The sequence below is a fragment of the Bactrocera oleae genome, chromosome 4 (genome assembly GCF_042242935.1).
Source record: "Bactrocera oleae isolate idBacOlea1 chromosome 4, idBacOlea1, whole genome shotgun sequence".
NCBI lineage: Eukaryota > Metazoa > Arthropoda > Insecta > Diptera > Tephritidae > Bactrocera > Bactrocera oleae.
This window is the reverse complement of record NC_091538.1, coordinates 71,870,294-71,888,703: the sequence shown is the minus strand read 5'-3', so window position 1 is coordinate 71,888,703 and position 18,410 is coordinate 71,870,294. Positions and strand designations below refer to the sequence as shown.

The window sequence follows — 18,410 nt, the reverse complement described above, 5'->3', positions numbered from 1 at the left end:
ATCTTAAGCGCACGCCGTTTTGCCTACTATGCTGTAAATCACATTCTCTTACACAAAATCACCACGCAACAACAATAAAAAAATGTTAATATGTCCATGTTGCTAAAATAAATGCGTTTGCAAGTTCACATTTACACATACCTACACACACATATATAATATGTACACATGTAAATATGTGTAGGTGAACTGGAAGACGAAGATTTTATCCACAAAAAGCTCCCAATCCGTCAGTTACTGTTTAGTCTATAACTAGTACAATTAAGAGCAGTTGCTTTGCCGCTGTGTAGATATAAAACTCATTTATCCCTCCGTGCTGTGCCTTGAGGTGCCAACTACCTCAGCAATGGAGACCGGATGAACTGAGCAATAATTCAACGAAGCTTTCTCTCCAAAAGACTTTGTTTTGCGTAAATCAGCAGGGCTTGTATTAGAAAATCTACTGATGAGTTAAGCTTGCCTGCCGGCCTAGCTTCGGAGTACTCTGCAACTGGTTCAGCGAACGCGGGGTTATTACTGCCAACAAAAAAAAAAAAGAACAGAGTGTATGTGTAAGTGCGTGCGAGCGTCTGCTGCACAGCAAATGGCATGCAACGTGATTGATGGTTCATAAATTCGTCATTTTGGGCGGTTGTTGTCGATCCCGTCGTTAATTCGAACATCGCTCCCGGTCATGGTGAACACAAAATAAATCGTAAAACAACGAAGGAAATAAAGGGTGAGAGTGTGGAGGAGAGCGTGAGAGCTGGGCAGCAGCTTTACCGTTACACGCTCACATGAAATGAAACAATGTTTCTTATGCACTTTTGTTGCTTCTGCTTTATCTTCATGTTGACAATTTGTCGTGCGCTGCCAGAGCAATTTCACTTCACTCCATTTGGACGTACGCAGGCATAGAAGATTGAGCGACCAACAACAATGCATGCGTTTAAATGTATGCGTCTCGTATTTGTATTTCGGTTGGTATTGTTGAATTTCTGGGCAGCATAAAGTGTTTGTGATGTTGACATATTAGCGTAGCCATAAGGCCCGACATGAGGCACTCGTATAGCCAACTGGGCGAGGGCGCGCCACCAAGAGGAGAGAATCAAGAGCATCACCAACAAAGCTTGAAAGGTGTGAGCTTTATTCAAATCAGACACACACACACACATATGCAGCTTACGGAGCATTTTACGTGGAAACTGGCGCCCAAATGCGTGACCGGCTGAGATAAAGTGTAATGATGGCGAACATTCATTGCATTGGCCATCGAGTGTAGCAGTCAGACTAAAGTATAAATATGAAATATATGTATGTGCGAATACACTTAAAGGGAGAGCAGAAAAAATGTAAACAGGCAGCGAAGCGACCAGGCCAAATGGATAAGTCGAACGCAAAAGCGATAAGCAGTCAGGACATTGATTGAAGTGCTTTTGAAAGTGACGGTGGCGATAAGAATTACGTTGATTTAAGCAGAGAAATTAAGACTGCGTCGTAATCAAATGTGATGCATGAGCGATGCTTAACTTGCACCCTTTCAACACCAGCGCTGAGTCAGCAAAGTAAAGGGCACGCGGCAAGGCGTTCAAAATAAATGGAAAAGTATACATATGTGAACACTCACACAAACACAAATTCCTACTCACAATATAAGCTGGTTAATTTTAAGCAGATTTCTCGCTCAAATATTTCCACAATTCGATATTATATATAATTTTAAAAATTTCCAATTGATGAATTGCTAGTTGTCTTGTCTTCCCAGAATTGATGAATATCGATGACACTTACAAATTAATTAATTCAGATAGAAATTGTTTTAATGAATTGCTGATCATTTTGGACGAGCCATGGGCGACTGTGAAAAAGAGTAACAAGTGGAATAATTCATGGCTTCTCCCGTTTGGCTTATATTATATATAATTAAAATTTGATGGAAATGTGCCTCGACTCGTAGTAAAGCCGTAGCGCTCTCTTAGCATAAACACGATGATGGGAGTTCCATACAAATAATTTTCTTTAGCAATCTTCTTTTGATGTTGCTTTCAAAATTAACTCGAAAAAGCACAACGTTTTACTTGTTTATTGATTCTAAACCTTGATTCTTCTAGTGAATTACTATTTGGTCTTTTTTCCCTGGAGTATCTCCTCTTTTGGCTATCTATCATCTATCGACATCTAAACTACAAACAGGAGAACGGCAGGAGAATATGAGTTTTCAGCGCATTTGGAAACTGCCCAGATAATTTAAACACTGTTAGCATAGAGTTTGCTGTATCTTCTAATTATTATGCGACGTTACGAGAAAATTACCTAAACTAATTATTTTATTAATATTTATTACCAGCATATTCCCAATGTTACAGTTAATTATTATGCTCCGACTTCTTTACTTACTTGCCTTGATTTGCATGCCTTTCACGTCTTTTCGTCTTTCTTACAGCAGACAAGCAGTGCATTACATTACCGTTAACTTAGCAATTCTGCATTTAATAACTTTCCATTATTGTGGTCTCAAGATGTTAAACCTCCCACCTGAGTGCCAGTATTCCGATTATGTACTACTCGATTGCTTTGATTTGATATTTTTTTTTATTATTTTATGCATGTTGTTGTGCAACACTCCACTGACCAACTCCCACGCCGGCAACTTGGTACTTTTTCCGTGCACACGAAAGCTCGGCAATAAATTAAGGTTTCACTCGAAAATTTATTATCAAAACAGAAGAAAGGCAATGAATAAAGAAGAATTGCTCTTATATTGGCGAGTTGTCAGCTTCGCGTCATGTCTCACTTGCTCACGACGGGGGGTCTACTTCCCTGAGGGCAGCTTGTAGCCATAATGAACAATAGCTTAGTTTAATTTACATGGGGGTGTCCTTAAACAATGTCGAATTTGTAAAGCACTCCACAATTGAGGACAGTTAAAGAATTACAATGGTAATAAAATAAAATAAAAAAAGTACCTAAGTAAGATTTGTATTCGATTTCATATGCTATGCGACTCTTCAAAGTCAGCACATATCTTAGCAAGCTGCAATCATATAAGCAGTAATAAGCATTGTCACAGCAGTAAAGGTGATTAAGTCAAGCTATTTATTTTTTGATACTGTAAACTTACTGATTAACGTGCCAATCGCCTAAATTGGTATTTTCGTCGACCGCTTTATATTCGAATCAAGTGAATACGTTCTCATCGTTGCCAAAGCTTAAAAGTCTAAACTTTTATCTCTTAACTATAACACTAAAAAGCCCTGCACGGTACATATATCTGATTGAGAATGACCCGAATTGACAAATAAGAGTACGTTTTCACATATTTTAATACAACTCTTTATTATTGCTTGTTATAAGCCTCGGTTGGGGTGGCCTTTAGTGTCTTCAGCGAATTAAAATATTTTTTGGTTTCAACCAGTTTTTGGAGCACCATTCGCTAGATTTTTGGACACATTCAACGTCAACTTCATAAGCCTACGTCTCGTCACCAGCAATAATGCCTTTAATGAAAAGAAATCATTAGCTACGTTGCCGATCATATCTTATGCCACGTATACTCGACGCTTCATATCCAAAACAATAACCAAATGTGTTCAGTCCATCCATAACATATGTTGAGATTCTCCGCTATGTCTATGATGTTCATACAACCATTTTCAAGCACTGTTTCATTAACTTCTCAATGTTTTGGTCATTTACAGAGGTGCATGGACGGCTCGCATGGGCTCAACGATCTACACTTCATGCTGTGCGCCACTCATATGCTTATGTTCGTGATAAAGTAGACACTCCAAAACACTTCAGCGACATTTTTAATGATTCCGTTAGGTTTAAGCAAACTCGTTGCTAAATTTTTTCGCATGGTAAAAATTGGCAAATCAACTCTACAGCTGGAAATCAAACTTCACACGAACATGAAAAAAGGTTCTCTCTAGTAAAGAAAATATGTCTCTCGATTCGGTTTACTCGCTCAGCTTAAATGGAAAATTCCGGGCCAAATTTGATCAGATGGTATAATTAAATGTTTGCAAGTGAGTACTTTCCATAGCATCTTGTTAAAAGTCTACAAAATGTCTGCGCTGATAATTTCTTCGAAGAACCAACATTTTTCGTTCATGTGTATATCCCTGCGTTCATCACCTGTATTTTTAATTAATTGATTGTGCTACTACCTTTTGCCACTCGGACTAGTTTTCTGCGCCAAATTAGTAATAGTTCTAAATAGCTCTGAGAAAAATGCTAAATTTTAAATATCAAAATTCAATTTTTTAAACAATGAAATTTAATTTATTCAGTTTGATTTTTTAAAGCTATATTTGAACACGGTAATTTTTATGGACAGACAAATATACGTATCAGACATACATATCACAAAAATAGAGACTAGATATACCTATGTAGAATGAGAATAAAACACGAAACTTAAATCGACGGTTTTCAATTGATCCAAATACTTTTTGTAGACGTGAACTGCTGGTTGTCTTCTTGTGCGATAAAAATACCAATTTTTGATTTTCCAAATATGCTATGTTTTCATAATTGCGTCGTGCTTTCATTATATCTACGCGGTTCTCACCCTAATGTCGAAAACCCAGTGAGTACCAGGAACAGAAACAGCGCGAAATGGAAGCTTCACAAGCACACGTTCACCTATATTCACCACGAACTTGCACACCACAAACCACGTCATGCATTATCTCCGATATTAACTAACTGTCAATTATATGCCTTTCCCAGACCGCTCGTCACTTTTACATCTCACATCTAAAGCATCGTTTCGAATTCGTAAAGGCAACCTTCGAGCGGAATCTCAATTGTGGCAGACGTTGTCAGTTTATTGCAGTGAAAGGCCACAGCTGCAGCCACGGCCGCCCCCTTGCAGCTGGCCACTGCCCGCGGCCCTTTGCCGCAACAACTCAATGTGTCAACAGCGTCGGCAATGAAGTTGTCATTGTCGCCGCTGCGTTGCAACTCAATGCCGTTTAGAGATACGGGCAGCTCCGAGCTCTCCTGTGCATTGCCGATGTGCACCGGTATGCTGATGGCAGCAAAGGTTGGCGGCATGGGCGGGCTTGGGTGGTAGGGCTGCTGCGCTGCGTGCATTTGTGAGGTTTGCGGTGCAATGGCAGTTGTTGATGCCTGATGTTGTTGTTGTTGTGCCATGTCAGCCATATCGGAGAGCTCCTGTGCGAGTTGATGGTTCTGCAGCCGTCGATTTGGGCGAAATTGGAAGGGCTTGCGGTTTTCCAATATTAGTTTGATGTCACGGGCCGATTGCCACCACCTGCAGTCGCCAGAATGAGAGTATAAGAGAAGCGTGAAGGAAATGAGCAAAATGTGCATTAACGGTGTGACAGGTGTGGCATTTTATGTGACATATGCCTAATATCCGCAACGATAATAAGAAGACCATGTTTACGCCTAGAGCTCAGGCAAATAGAGCGTACCAAATGAGTGTGTGTTCAGTGATATAGCATACTACTAAGTAGCAGAAGTTGTTCCTTTACCGTAAGTGGCGAATATGATCAAGGCCACTGGCTGGACTAAATATATTTGTTTCATTTTAATTTGTTAGCAAGGGAAATGGGTCAAAACTCAAATAGAGAAAGTATTAACCCTTGAAGAGTGACGATGTTTTTATGAAAGTTAAAACAATAATTTTCGACTAGATTTTAAAAATACTGACTAAGCTTTTCTTGGACTCTACTAGCGAAGCATCGTTGAAAAGTCAATATTGATCAAATTGATGTTCGAGTTGGTGGAAAGTTCACTTCGGGAGGAATTATAAAATAAAAAATTATATGTCCTTATACTTCATTAATGGGATGAATTGGGAAATTTTGTAGGGTGTTTATTTCCAATTAAATGAAGTTCGCAAATTTGCAGCAAACAATCGCAAAACTAATATACCCTGCTCTAAAAAAGATTGCCAAAGCGCCAACCCTGGAAGGGAGCAATAAAGTTTTCACACACACACACAGAAAAAACAATAAAAACCAAACATGTGAAATTTTTATGGTATCCAGGGTGACGTGGAAATGATTTCGCAGCTTGCAACTAATTGAGTTTGCATACAAATTATAACGGTATGCTGGAGATGGAAAATGAATACAAGGACGGGTGCATGGAAAAACATTGTACATATGACTACAGTTAGCGGTGACAACATTGTTGTTGCATGTAGGTATGTCTTGTTGTAGTCTTGTTGTTTCCATTTTTGACAATAAAATTTGAAACTCCATGCTGCAAGTGTTGACACATAAGCACACATACGTACATACATACAAGTATACCATATACAAATGTGTATTTATATGAGTATACTTTTAGTGAGATTAACTTGCCACCAGAGAACATAACTGTTGTCAGATGGCATTTGTAGCCCTGCATACAACAGCTGGAGCAAACGGCGCCCTCCCGAATGCACCAACAACCGCACCTTCAAGGCCAATTGGGGCCTTTTAAAGCAGCGAACTACAAAAACGCTAACAAAAATCAGTCAACAATTTTTGTCGCTTTTGTCACAGTTAATCCTTTTCATTCGGTCAGCTTGATCATTTGACTCTCGTTCGTGCTTATCTGTGCAATTTCGATATATGGTTTTTGTTACTGACTTTATTTGTTGTTGTTTGCATACGCTCCTCTGTCACTCGCTGACTGCAGCTTGTAATCTGTGCTGTTATCGCGTTGCATGCACTCAAAGCAAATAAAACAAATAATCTCATGGAAATGTCGACTGATTTCTACAATGAGAGTATTTTGTTTGAGAATGGATAGTGAAACCAATGTCGCATCAACACAAAGCGAGAGATAAAAAATGTATTTTTCTCATGAAATCATCGTTATTATGACGGAACATGCAGCTGTTGCTTTGGATGCCCAAGAGGCGCACATATACTAGCACTAATTAATATTTATATTTGTCGCTTTTCACATTTACCTGTACCAGGGGCTCAACTGTGACTTGAGGATCATATAAATATTTATGAAATAAATCGTCAGCTGAAACAAAAAAATAAATATGTTATTTGATTTATTTCGACTTTTCTGAAATTTCTGAAAAATTTTGTTACTTACCGTGGTGAATAGAAAGAATATCAGCCACCCTTTGGTCCACATGCGACTCAGTAGCCAGGATTGCCCTTGCAAGAAATAATATTGTATACCAACGAGTAAAGTTCCGATTATGCCAAAGGCGACCAGTGTAAGCAGCGAGAACATTTGACAGTCCTCCTGTAGAGAAAATTATATTGATTGAGAACGAAAATTAATGAGAAATTAATTTTTATTTACTCTTTCTACTTGGACTTAAAAATTTATTTATATAGACCTAAATATATAAGTATAAGTATTCCATATATGAAATACGTGTATTCAAAATATGTGCAATGAGATCTGAAGGCGTCAGCTGTTTAGCTAACATCGACTAAGTTTAGAATTATAGCAAATGTTTGTCGAAAAGCTTTCTTCAAAACATTTCATATAATCTGATAGATATTCATGACCCAAATATTACTGAGCTAAATATTACTAGGCGATCTTATCATCATAATATCACAGATATGACTCGGTAAAGAATTATATTTTTACTTTAGTTAAATGTTCTAAGAAAATGAGCAATTTGAGTGAAAAAAAATTATCACTAAAATATTATTTATAATACAAGTATTAAATATAATCGACAGTTTTGCTCATCCACACTTTAAAATATGAACACAAAAATAACAAACATTATCGTGGCCTTGATCAGCACGATATTTCTGCTTGCGTGAAAGAAAATCTATGAAAGTTAATCTATTTACGCCTGTCGGTTCACACTCACCTGCAATGCGCGACGGCTCATCGAACGGGAATACCACATTCGCAGCGATTGAAAGCACGTGTATCTGTAATAAAAACTTTAATACATTGGCAAAAATGTATAATATGTATATGTATAAATTACATCGTATGTTAAATTTGTGAAGAATTTTAACTGACAAATGTGGCCAGATTCAATTCAATTACAATAAAAATACTTCCATATGTCAATTAGTGTGTGTTTGGCAGCTGTTTGCGGGCACTGAAGGACATTCCAGCCGAGGCATATAACAAGCGATAGTACAGATTTGTACTAAAATACGTGAAAATATAACTTTTTATGTCATTCCGGGTCAAGTTTGATCAAATGGTAAATACATAGCTGCAGGTTTCATTGCACAAAGGCTGGCGCGGAAAAAATTGATTCAAAAATGGTAGAGATTTTATTTTATTTATGTTTCCTACTAGACGTTGCTCGAAAATAATTCTAGATATTTACAATTTTTTTTATTTAATATTTCATTTAATTTTTATAAATACACTATAAAAATTTATACATTTTTAAGAAAATATTAAATCATTAAGCTTGACATGAATAATGAAATGTTTAAAAAAATGCAATCAACAAACATATTCGTAAAAGCAAAACAATGTTTTTTTTTTTTAATTTCATACGCAAGTTTTTTCGTTGAGTCAATCAGTTTCAGCTGTGTACGAATGCGGTTGGAATATAACGTAGTAAGCTAAGCATATAAACTGGGGCATAGGAAAAACTGGAGCTGAGAGAGCTGTATACTCAAAAGAGCAATAATCATTCGTTATAAACATATATTCATATATGAATATGTGTGTGTATTTAAAAGTAACTAAAATATAACAGCAACACAATATATGCCATTACATAACCTACAAAAGTACAAATATAAATTAGGTTGGTCCTGGTAAATTAAATATTTTTTTGCGCTTCTCTTTTGAAAGGGCTATGTACCAAGCCAATACGCACCGCAATCAACTGCGAAAGTACTGGCTTTGAACCACCCTAACATAAGTACATGTAAAGAACTCCTATAACACACACACACACACACACACACGGCTTGGATTGGTTGGCGGTTAACTTGATAAGTTATGACTTTGCAAATCAAAGTGTTCACTGACAATCCCCGTCTCGCTGAGCATTCGGTATTCCTAATGTGAACCGCAAATCGAGCGAATAAAGCAACCGAATTTGCTTGTTACACACATATTTGGCCGATTGTGGATCATTTTGTATGACTAAGCACAGCAACAACAAATTTGGCTAACAATAAAAGCCAACATGTGCCACAATTTATTTGCACACATACAAGCACACACACGCGCAAATTTGCGCCCATATGTGGTTGCGGAATACAATTTTTCAGCTCATTTGACACCGTTACTTTCGCTATACCCATTTTCAACAGCCACTCGTCCGGCCAAATGCTCCATTGGGTCGTTTATAGGAGGGGGGGTTGCTGGAAGTAGTGGTGATTAGGCGCTATATCCAGTAGGGCCTTCATATATTATATATCCCGCTACCGCTTATATCTGTGCACCGAACAAAGTGTGGAAACCCGAACACTCTAACAACGCTTCGATAAACGGAAGGCGCTTGTTGATTATTTGGGCTGGCAACGCCCCCACTTTCGACTCAAATGCCTGTTAGATGCGTACGCGTATGCGTGAAATAAAGCACTCATTGTTGTTGTGTTTTGAAATTTTTCACTTCCTTTGTTGCAGCTGCGGCGCCACACACGCGTTCTGCCACTTCGGTGTTGGCAACACTCGCGTCCTAAATGCCATTTACGGGTTTAATTTAAAAGGAAATGGCATCTCGCGCGCGCTTTTAACATTATGGTTTTCAACCCGCGCCACACACACACTCTCAAAAGCGAATGGGACTACAGTGAAAATGAAAATGCGAAAAATAAGATAACAACAACAGCAGCAGACATTGTGAAGCATCGCGCGTTGCCATGAGAGGGTATTATCCGCATGCAAAGCTTCACAGGACACAAGTGAAAGGACGCACGCCTCTGCGCTGTTTAATGTTAACCGAAACATTGTAGCTACGTTTGACCGGATTTGCAGCGGAATGAATAGCGCGTCAATGCGTCGAAGCCTACTCTCTGATATATGGCGAAGAGTAGTTTGAGGCAGCACATGCAGCTGAAAAAGCATTTCGGAATGTGCACATACATGTTATCAACTACACGGCATTCAACGCAAAAAAATTTGAACAGGCGCTCTTATAACGGTACAATGTTGTGACTTTTGTTTTACTTTCTACGCAGTTTTTGTATTTGCGCTGCTGGTTTTTCCGCACATCTTTCTTACATATACATTTATAAAGGCGTATCTTGACTCTGCAAAGCAAAACAAATCTATTAAACTGCCAAATTGATATTCACACGATGTTAAAAAAGGTTGTACCAATCTCAAAAAAAAAGTAAAAAATCCGTTACACACGAATTTGCATAACAAAAACATGTTTTCTGAAAATGCGAACACACCCAGGTGCTAGGGCGCGGTGCGCGCAGCTTTAACCAATTGCCAAATCAAACGCTTGTGTTTAGAGCGCATATTTTCGAATTCCGCATGCGGCACAATGCAAATAGAATTATGTTTTAATTGCTTAGCTGCCATTGTCAATATTTATGTAAGAGTGTATATTTCGGTTCTTTATAATCGCGCTGCTCCCAGTTGAATTCACCCAAATTCACCAGCTGTTGTAATCGCGATTCATTAATTAGCGCAAATATTTTCCAATTACCGAATTGATATGCAAAGATAAACAGCGCGCAAATTGCACACCACCACTCTTATGAATCGTTATCTATCCCGACAACGCACACACACACACACTCACCTCAGCGTCTGCACGGTATTGTACTGGAATTGGCAAAGCTCGCAGACGGTGCTCCTCGAGGTGCTAATCCAGCGCTCTAGGCAGTGAATGTGCACATATGTCAGCGATCCCTTGCACAAACATGGCGAAACTAATCTGCACATAGAAATATTTCAAATTAAAATGCATTCATATAAATTAATATATTTGCATATGTGTTGTTGTATTTGTTGTAAGTATGCGTTAATGCTATTTGATTAAAAATCGCTGATAAGCGCTCGCCTGCACAGAGATAACACGCCCGGCAGGCGCCACCGGGTGCACCCGTGTGTGCTTTGTCGAAATTAAATTTTGAATACATTTTTGGAAGCAACAACAAGTAAAAAGAAGGGGGAAAAAATAAACAACTAATTATTGCCACTTTTATGTAAATTTAATTAAATAGCAAAATACGGCGAATAATTCGAATGGCATTTTCGGTTACATTATTGGTTACAGATAATATTTAAATAAGGACTTAATATTTCATGTATTTAAAAAAATTTTCAAAAATATTAAAGTGTCTCTATTGTTTGCGCGTTTAACGCCGCCGACGCAACATAAACTTTTCCCCGCTCACATGTGCTTGTAGAATGAAATGAAAGCATAGCTTAAAAATTGAGCATAGGTATATTACATGAGGTATATAAAAATCACATAACTTTTAGTCCAAGACCTCTTTAAACAGTTTCTTAAATTTTCAGAGGTAGGTGAGGGTCGTAAAATAATGTGGATCTTAACTAGTGTGCCTCTTTCGGCACAGACGCTCAAATTCCGTCAATCTCGTCAATGATAGCTGACAAATTCTTTTTCTTTTCTGGTTAATAAAGACCCTCGCATGCTAAAACTCTAACGGAATCAAAAACTAGAAATTAGAGATTTATACTCGTATTCATCTGTCGTAATGATATATATAGACATTTTTATGCCAAAATTTGGTACTGAGTATCTATGTGCCAAAACGTAGCTTTCTGTATTCGTCAGAAGCTCGACAACTAGTGTTAAAACCTCGCGAGTTCGTATTTTCTTGTAACAAGATAACCTCTTACTGTTTACAAATTCTTACCTCTCAGGATCTTCGGCATTATGACAAATGCGACAGACGAGCGAGCCGATTGAACGCACGGAACCTGTGGGTGTGGTCTGTGGCGCACCTTCCATATTGCTGCCGCCTAGACCAACCGCTGCTGACTCGCTACCTGCCGCCCCTGCTATAAAAGGGGCATCTCGAACCGCCGTTAAGCTCATCTGCTTGATGCAGCCGCTACCGGCCTGCAGCACCAGCTCGTGTGCAGTACGCTGACTCGAATTGCAGTCAAGCTCAATATGCGCGGTGGTTATCGTTTGCTCCGAGTGCGCCAGCAGTATGCGGTCGAGAGTCTGATTACTGGCAAATGTTTTCCCATCTGTCGCTGGTGTGGCAAGCGCCTTCAATGCATTGTTTTCGGATTGGTCGGACTGTAGAGTACAGTCAGAGTCATCAGACTTTTGGCTAAGCGGTTTATCGCTACACTCGCGGCCGAGCAGATTTAAGGTTGTCTGTGTGGCTATTGCGACGAGCTCTATCGGTGTTGTTGTTGTCGTTGGCAAGGCAGTTTTTATGTCCTTGCTAGTGTCTGGCACCGTCTTAAATTTGGCAGCGGCCTCAGCCGCTAACACGGCAAGCTTTTGTAGCCTTTGCAGGTTCAACTGCTTCTTCGCATCCGCAGGCGCTGAAGGAAAGAGAAACGGTGTGTGAGCCAACTGAAGGAATATTATATTAAAAGCATTAAATTTGAAAATCCTGCTGTCCGTTTGTCTCACTCGAGGGTCATTTTTGTTGAACGACATGTGCTGCAGCTAATTAAAGTAATTATAAATGCTTTCCGCTCATGCAACATGAAACTCATGCTGCCGTTTACACGTGTGTCAACACAACTCTTATTGAGTTTTCCTTGAACCAGCTTAAAAGCAATTATATGGGTGCGCATGGGGAGGTGAAAGCTGCATTAAGGCGCTTCTGTCATTTTTATGTGCATTTCGCAACCTTCCCCTTGCCTCTTACCATCGTGAGTGGTGCCAATGTTGTCGTTAACTTCTTTAGTATTCTTATCATCCATTCTCTTCTATTCCTTTTGGCTTGATCTTGTTATCCGCTTTCGCTTGCAGCTCTCAGCAGATGGAACGCTTTCAATTCGTATGTGATTTTTATATGATTTTCTTAGATAATTTACGAACAATTTTGCTTAAAATTTATAATTCAGTCACACTATTTTTTATTTATGCTTTTTCTTTTATTGGTTCCCTTCAGTTTTTACTTAAATTGCAAAGTTCAAACACTTTTCGAATAAATCGTTCGTAGTGTGTGTATAAACCAAATACGCTCGTTTCTTCCGGATATTATTAATGTTATATGGATATCTCGAAACTCGTTTGAGTTCTCGCTACTTACATTAAAGCTCCATCGGCAATAAGTAAACAGCTGCCAAATTCACACAAATTGACCTATGGAGAGCAAACTTCACACGAACATAAGAAAAATAAAAACAAACGATATTTTGTTGTGGATTATTGTGGATCATTATTCATTTTCAAATTAAAGTTTTCCGAAAGAAAAGTTGTCAACCGCTCTGATATTTTATCAGCGAAGTTGATGTTGAAATCGCCAGCAAAGATAAGCAGAAATTTATTACCATTGATAATATGATTAAAATACCTTATTTCAATTGTATTGTTCAAGTCAAACGAGAAACTATTGTAAAAGGTGGGGTAGCTATTTACCAAAATAAAAGTAATGTTACTAATATTATGACTCCGTATATTGCATATTTTTTTTTTATTAATTACATTTTTATTAAAATATGCGAAAATACGCCTAAAAGTATCGAAACATTTTACGAATACTTTGTGATCGTGTTAGGTTTATTACCGTTACGGAATTTCACATGGACCAGTCCGGGTCAATAAATTGAGTGTATGTTATGTAAATTCCGAACAATTGGATGATGTGTCGTGAGACTTCGACAGTTAGGGTTATTATTGTTAAAACCATTTATGTATTTTGTGTACATTAAGTTTGCCACGAAGTTTGTAACACCCAGAAAAAACATCCGAGACCCTATATAATGTGTATATAAATGATCAGCGTAATAAGCTGAGTCGCGTTAGCCAAGTCCGCTTGGCTGTTCGTCTGTATATATGCAAACTAGGTCTTCAGTTTTTGAGTAATCGATCTGATCATTTTCTCCCCAAAAAACTGTTCATTTTTTGGAACCGATTACATCGTAGTGTACTCGTATAGCGTTTAGCTGCCATACAAACTTATCGATCAAAATGAAATTCTTGTTAGAAAAATCTGAACCTGTAAAGGGTATTATAGATTCGGTGCAGCCGAAGTTAACACGTTTTCTCGCTTATGTATGTACATATGCCTCTCTAGTTACGTAATTTTTATATGGAAAAACTCTCAACTATGTTGACACTGACAAGCGGACAGAAGGAATCGCTTGGCGAGTGTTGCATTCTGCGAAAATCCTCAAAACTAAGGTATGGCTCTGCTTCTTACACCTTTATATTACTCAAATTTTTCATTTCATTTAGATGTTTAGTTTCAATTTATAATACACCATTAAATACGAAAAACCAACATTTCTGAATGGATTGGAAGTCCATTTAAATAAATCACAGCACCGGTCACCTAATAAGCGAAATGAAGCCATTCAAACATATAAGTATTGAAACATAACGATAAAAAACAAAATTTATATACACAATTCAGAATTTTGTGGCACACTTTAGCTTTGATTTAAGCAAACGAGTTTCTAATAAGTTTCCGGTCAGCGCGCCACAAAATAGCACCGACACAGGCACATACACAAGCGGTCACACTCGGGCACGTACGGTCATTTACAAATTTGCAGGCTATTCGTTTTTGAAGTTTTTGTTGCTGAAAGCAAACTTCCGATCAACAAAATCCGAAGCGGATTTCATGCATGCCTCTCTGTTTGTGTAAGAGTATACAGGGTGTTCGCTTCTAACAGTACAGCTTATTTGGTTGTATGTGTGTTTGTTTTATTTGGTGTATAAGCAAAACTCACCGAGCGATAAATCAAAGCCAACAGGAAGCCGAAGTTGTACTATTTCCGGCCACAAAAGTATTGTACAATAAGCGTGCGTGAAACCAACGGGCTAACCAGTTCCTGGGAGTAGGAACTCGCCAAAGTTTTCTGTAAAGCGATAGCAAATGCATACAAAATATCTTGTGGTGACCATGTAGGAAAATCGGAAGGCAGGAAGTGAATCGGAGATTGCTGTCCTAGCAACAGCGTGCAGCTCAATGTTTCGCTTTGTGAAAGAATTTGTTTATTAAGCCCATAAAAACTAATTTATTTTATATTATTTATTAAGTTCTTCCCTATTTTCTCTCTTCTGACATCTTATTTTTTAAATACAAAATAAATGGAGTGACTATTTATCGAAAACTTTAATTTCTGCTCAAATCAGAGTTTTCCTACCGGGTACCTTACCTTTAATAAAGACTATTTTTAAACACCTTCCATTTTGTTTTCCACTTCGTGCAGCCATTTACAACAAACTAAAATTGCTTTCGCTTTAAATACATCACAATAGTCGTTCAATTTTCGGTTCGACCGCAAAGCAGCTTGAGAGCAACTCCCTTTAAAACGTTTGCGCCCTCTTGAACCCACACTCTTGCACCGAAGAAGCGAGAAAGACATACAAAAACATTAAGTGAACAGTATACAAAAACATTAAGTGAACAAACACTCCATAATTTTTGTTTTTGGATGGCTTTGTGTTAACAATAAGTTAGACAAAATTCTGCTATTTCTAGTGGAGTTAAAGAAAAGATTTACCGAAAACATTGTTGATGCGGCCAAAACGCGACGTTGATATAACATTAGGAATGAGCTCTAAATTTCTCGAGGTTTATTTTATTGAAGCGAAAGTAATTTGATATTAATTTGCACATATTAGAGAGAATCACTTTGTAGATGAAGAAAAAATGAGAGAGTGAGTAATTGGCAGTATAAAGGGTAATTTATCAGTAGATGATATCAATGTGACATTCGTAACGCTAACTCGCTCTTCAAACTGTAGTATTTTGAACATTAGCATTTTAGTGATTTCTTTTAAACCATTTTCCCGATTCTCATTCACTGGTAATAGTGGTTTGAAAGTGGAGCCTCTAAGTTCTAAAGAATTAAAGCAACTCTCACTGCATTCAAAGTTGTAAATCTAGAAGTCTGGTTCACTTCCATACATACAATATAAAAAATTTTAATTTTTGAAATATTGCATTGGGTCTTTATTGTTATTAAGTGATTAATAAATTTTCTGCTCGGAACTTTACAAGGTCATCAACCTGCTTTGAATGTACCACAAAATGATTATATATGAAATTACCCACTATTACGTAATATTTAGAAAATTATATAATTATGAAAATGAATATTTGTGACAAGCTGTTTGCTATTGATGCTGAAATCATAAAATTAATGGTTGCTCCTATCAACAAGCATTCACACCTTTGTCATCGCCCCCCTGATGACCAAGCTGTAAAGAGGCCGTTGAAGATTGTTTAATACAAAAACAGCGAACATAATATTTCTGTGATATTGGTGAGGCAAAGTTTAACAAATATTTATATTTTACCGGCAGCAAACGGTAAATGCTGAAGCAGCAAGGGAACGTGAAATGCGGGTGAAATTTCGTGTGCAAAGTGAGGCGGTGAGATGACTGATGGGTAAGGTCAACAACCAACAACAAATTTCAGAGTTTGAAGCAATTCCATGATTTCTTAATTATAATTTAATTTCCTGGGTATTTGCTTGGCATCGCTTGGGTGTGGCGTGGGCAACGAATGCTTTTAAGTTATATATGTTTGTTTTCAAGGTAGAGATGTGCTACAAAAAGATTAATGTATTTGATGTAGAATCTTAAACATTCTTAAGGCTTCGAAAACTGAAAGCTTTTAAGTTTATTAATGGTCCAGACAATATACATGATATATAAACGTATACGTATAGTATTCAACTATGCTTTCAATTATTCTTGCAAAATGTAACTAAACGCAATCCAGATGACTTATTGATCGAGTAGGAAGTGTCGTACCTATATTCGTTTACATATTGATATGTAATTTATCACTTATATATATGAGTATATACTATATGCTTTTAGATGTATCTCCACATGCATGCATTAAGCTAGGAAATAGTTGCTGATTGGCAGGAAGATATCACTCGGCCTTCAGGTTTTATATTACTAGTTTTTGGTGTTGCCACTCGAGGCACTAGAACATCAGAAAAGTTTTAATGCATTTTTGGCAAAACATTTCGCCAATCTGCAGGCCAGCCCTTTCGTCCAGCTGTGCGCGGCGCAATAGAATGAAGCTTTACGCAACCACTTAAACTAATTCTTGGCAAGCAACTACGAGAGTTTCGCACACAGTACACATTAATAGCCGAACCACAAGCGATATGCCACAACTTACGACCGAGGCATTGGCACCTTTATAAAATCCACATCAGCGGCAAGAACAGTAAAGTGCAAAGGATGTTCTTGTAGGGAGCGCGACGACGGGCCAGGGGTTGGTCGGCGTCGTGACATGAAAAATTACCGGCGATAACAAAATTTTGTTACACAGTGTAAAGTGAAACTACTGTACAATTTATTCAAACCTAAAAACCTTATTAAATTGTTCACAAGGAAAAGTTTTCTTGTATAACCACCGAGGGAATACAGCTTCACCTCACACACACACACACACATAGTGGTTGCTGGGCAAAGTCACACCTTCCAACCGAAAAGACGCTTCATTATGCCGCATCGTTGGACGACGGCTCGTTTTTAACGCTTCCGTTCACACAACGACGTTGAGGTGGCCAGTTATGGGGCGGCGAGCGGCGGTGAGCGGCGGTGCGGGTAAAACTTTTCACTTTTGGAATTTAATGAAATATTAAAATCTTTTAGGGTGTTTTATAGTTTGCAAAACTTTGTTTATGCCTTAAGTGCGACCGAGACTTGACGCAAATTGCTCATTCTTGATATCATAGCCTGTATTTAAGTGTATACCTCGCAGAGCGCTCTCTATGTGGTAGTGTGGTGTTGCGTACATGATGGCTTTGACTAATGCTTAGGAAAACAAATCTTCTTCTGCTATTAGCCGAACTTTCTCATCGTTTATGGTGGTCAAGTGTGGTGAAATTTTTGTTTAAAAACTTGTTCTTGCCTGAAACGGAGACAGGGTGTGCCCTACAGAAGCCATATTTTGAAGAGTACTTGCATAAAGTTGTCTTAGTATTAATTGGCCTTGTGAAATCAGACTGGCCGAAAATCTGTCTTGTTCTCATCGTACCGATCACTACCCTTATCGCCAATGCGTTCCTTATCTTATCAAATACTTTTAGTTTATTTTATGAACAATAGCGGCTCCCCTGTAAAATTATATCTCCAGCAACTGATATTAATCAAGAAAAAATCGAAGCTATAATACCCTTCATAGGTACAATACATATCTTATAGCATAAAAGGGTACAAAAATATGTTTATTTTGATTTTCAGCGGTCAATTTGTATAGTAACTATATATACTTGTATATATAATAGTTATAGTAATCCTATCTGTACAATATGTTTGATGATTGTTGCACTGTCCAAGAGACTAATATATGCCAAATTTCGTAAAGATATACATATTAGGGTGGAGCGAAAAAAAATTTTGTTGC

At 37.9% G+C, this 18,410-nt stretch overlaps 2 protein-coding genes across 3 annotated transcripts in view; one reads left to right on the top strand and one right to left on the bottom strand.

Annotated features, from left to right (window-relative positions):
- Window positions 1–18,410, top strand: part of dpr1 (defective proboscis extension response 1) — a 142,794-nt gene that overhangs the window by 81,406 nt on the left and 42,978 nt on the right. The gene's annotated exons all lie outside the window — the stretch shown is intronic.
- Window positions 4,241–12,992, bottom strand: LOC106627917 (uncharacterized). 2 transcript variants are annotated; one of them, XM_014248245.3, is made up of 7 exons: window positions 12,729–12,992; window positions 11,751–12,396; window positions 10,667–10,801; window positions 7,799–7,874; window positions 7,054–7,209; window positions 6,917–6,978; window positions 4,241–5,260 (listed from the first exon to the last, which is right to left on the bottom strand). In XM_014248245.3, the coding sequence occupies exons 1-7, from the start codon at window positions 12,781–12,783 to the stop codon at window positions 4,741–4,743; spliced, it is 1,650 nt and encodes a 549-aa protein (XP_014103720.2). In that variant the 5' UTR covers window positions 12,784–12,992; the 3' UTR covers window positions 4,241–4,740. The 2 variants fall into 2 exon arrangements, with proteins under 2 accessions (XP_014103720.2, XP_014103727.2); XM_014248252.3 differs by having other exon boundaries at window positions 7,799–7,862; window positions 12,729–12,991.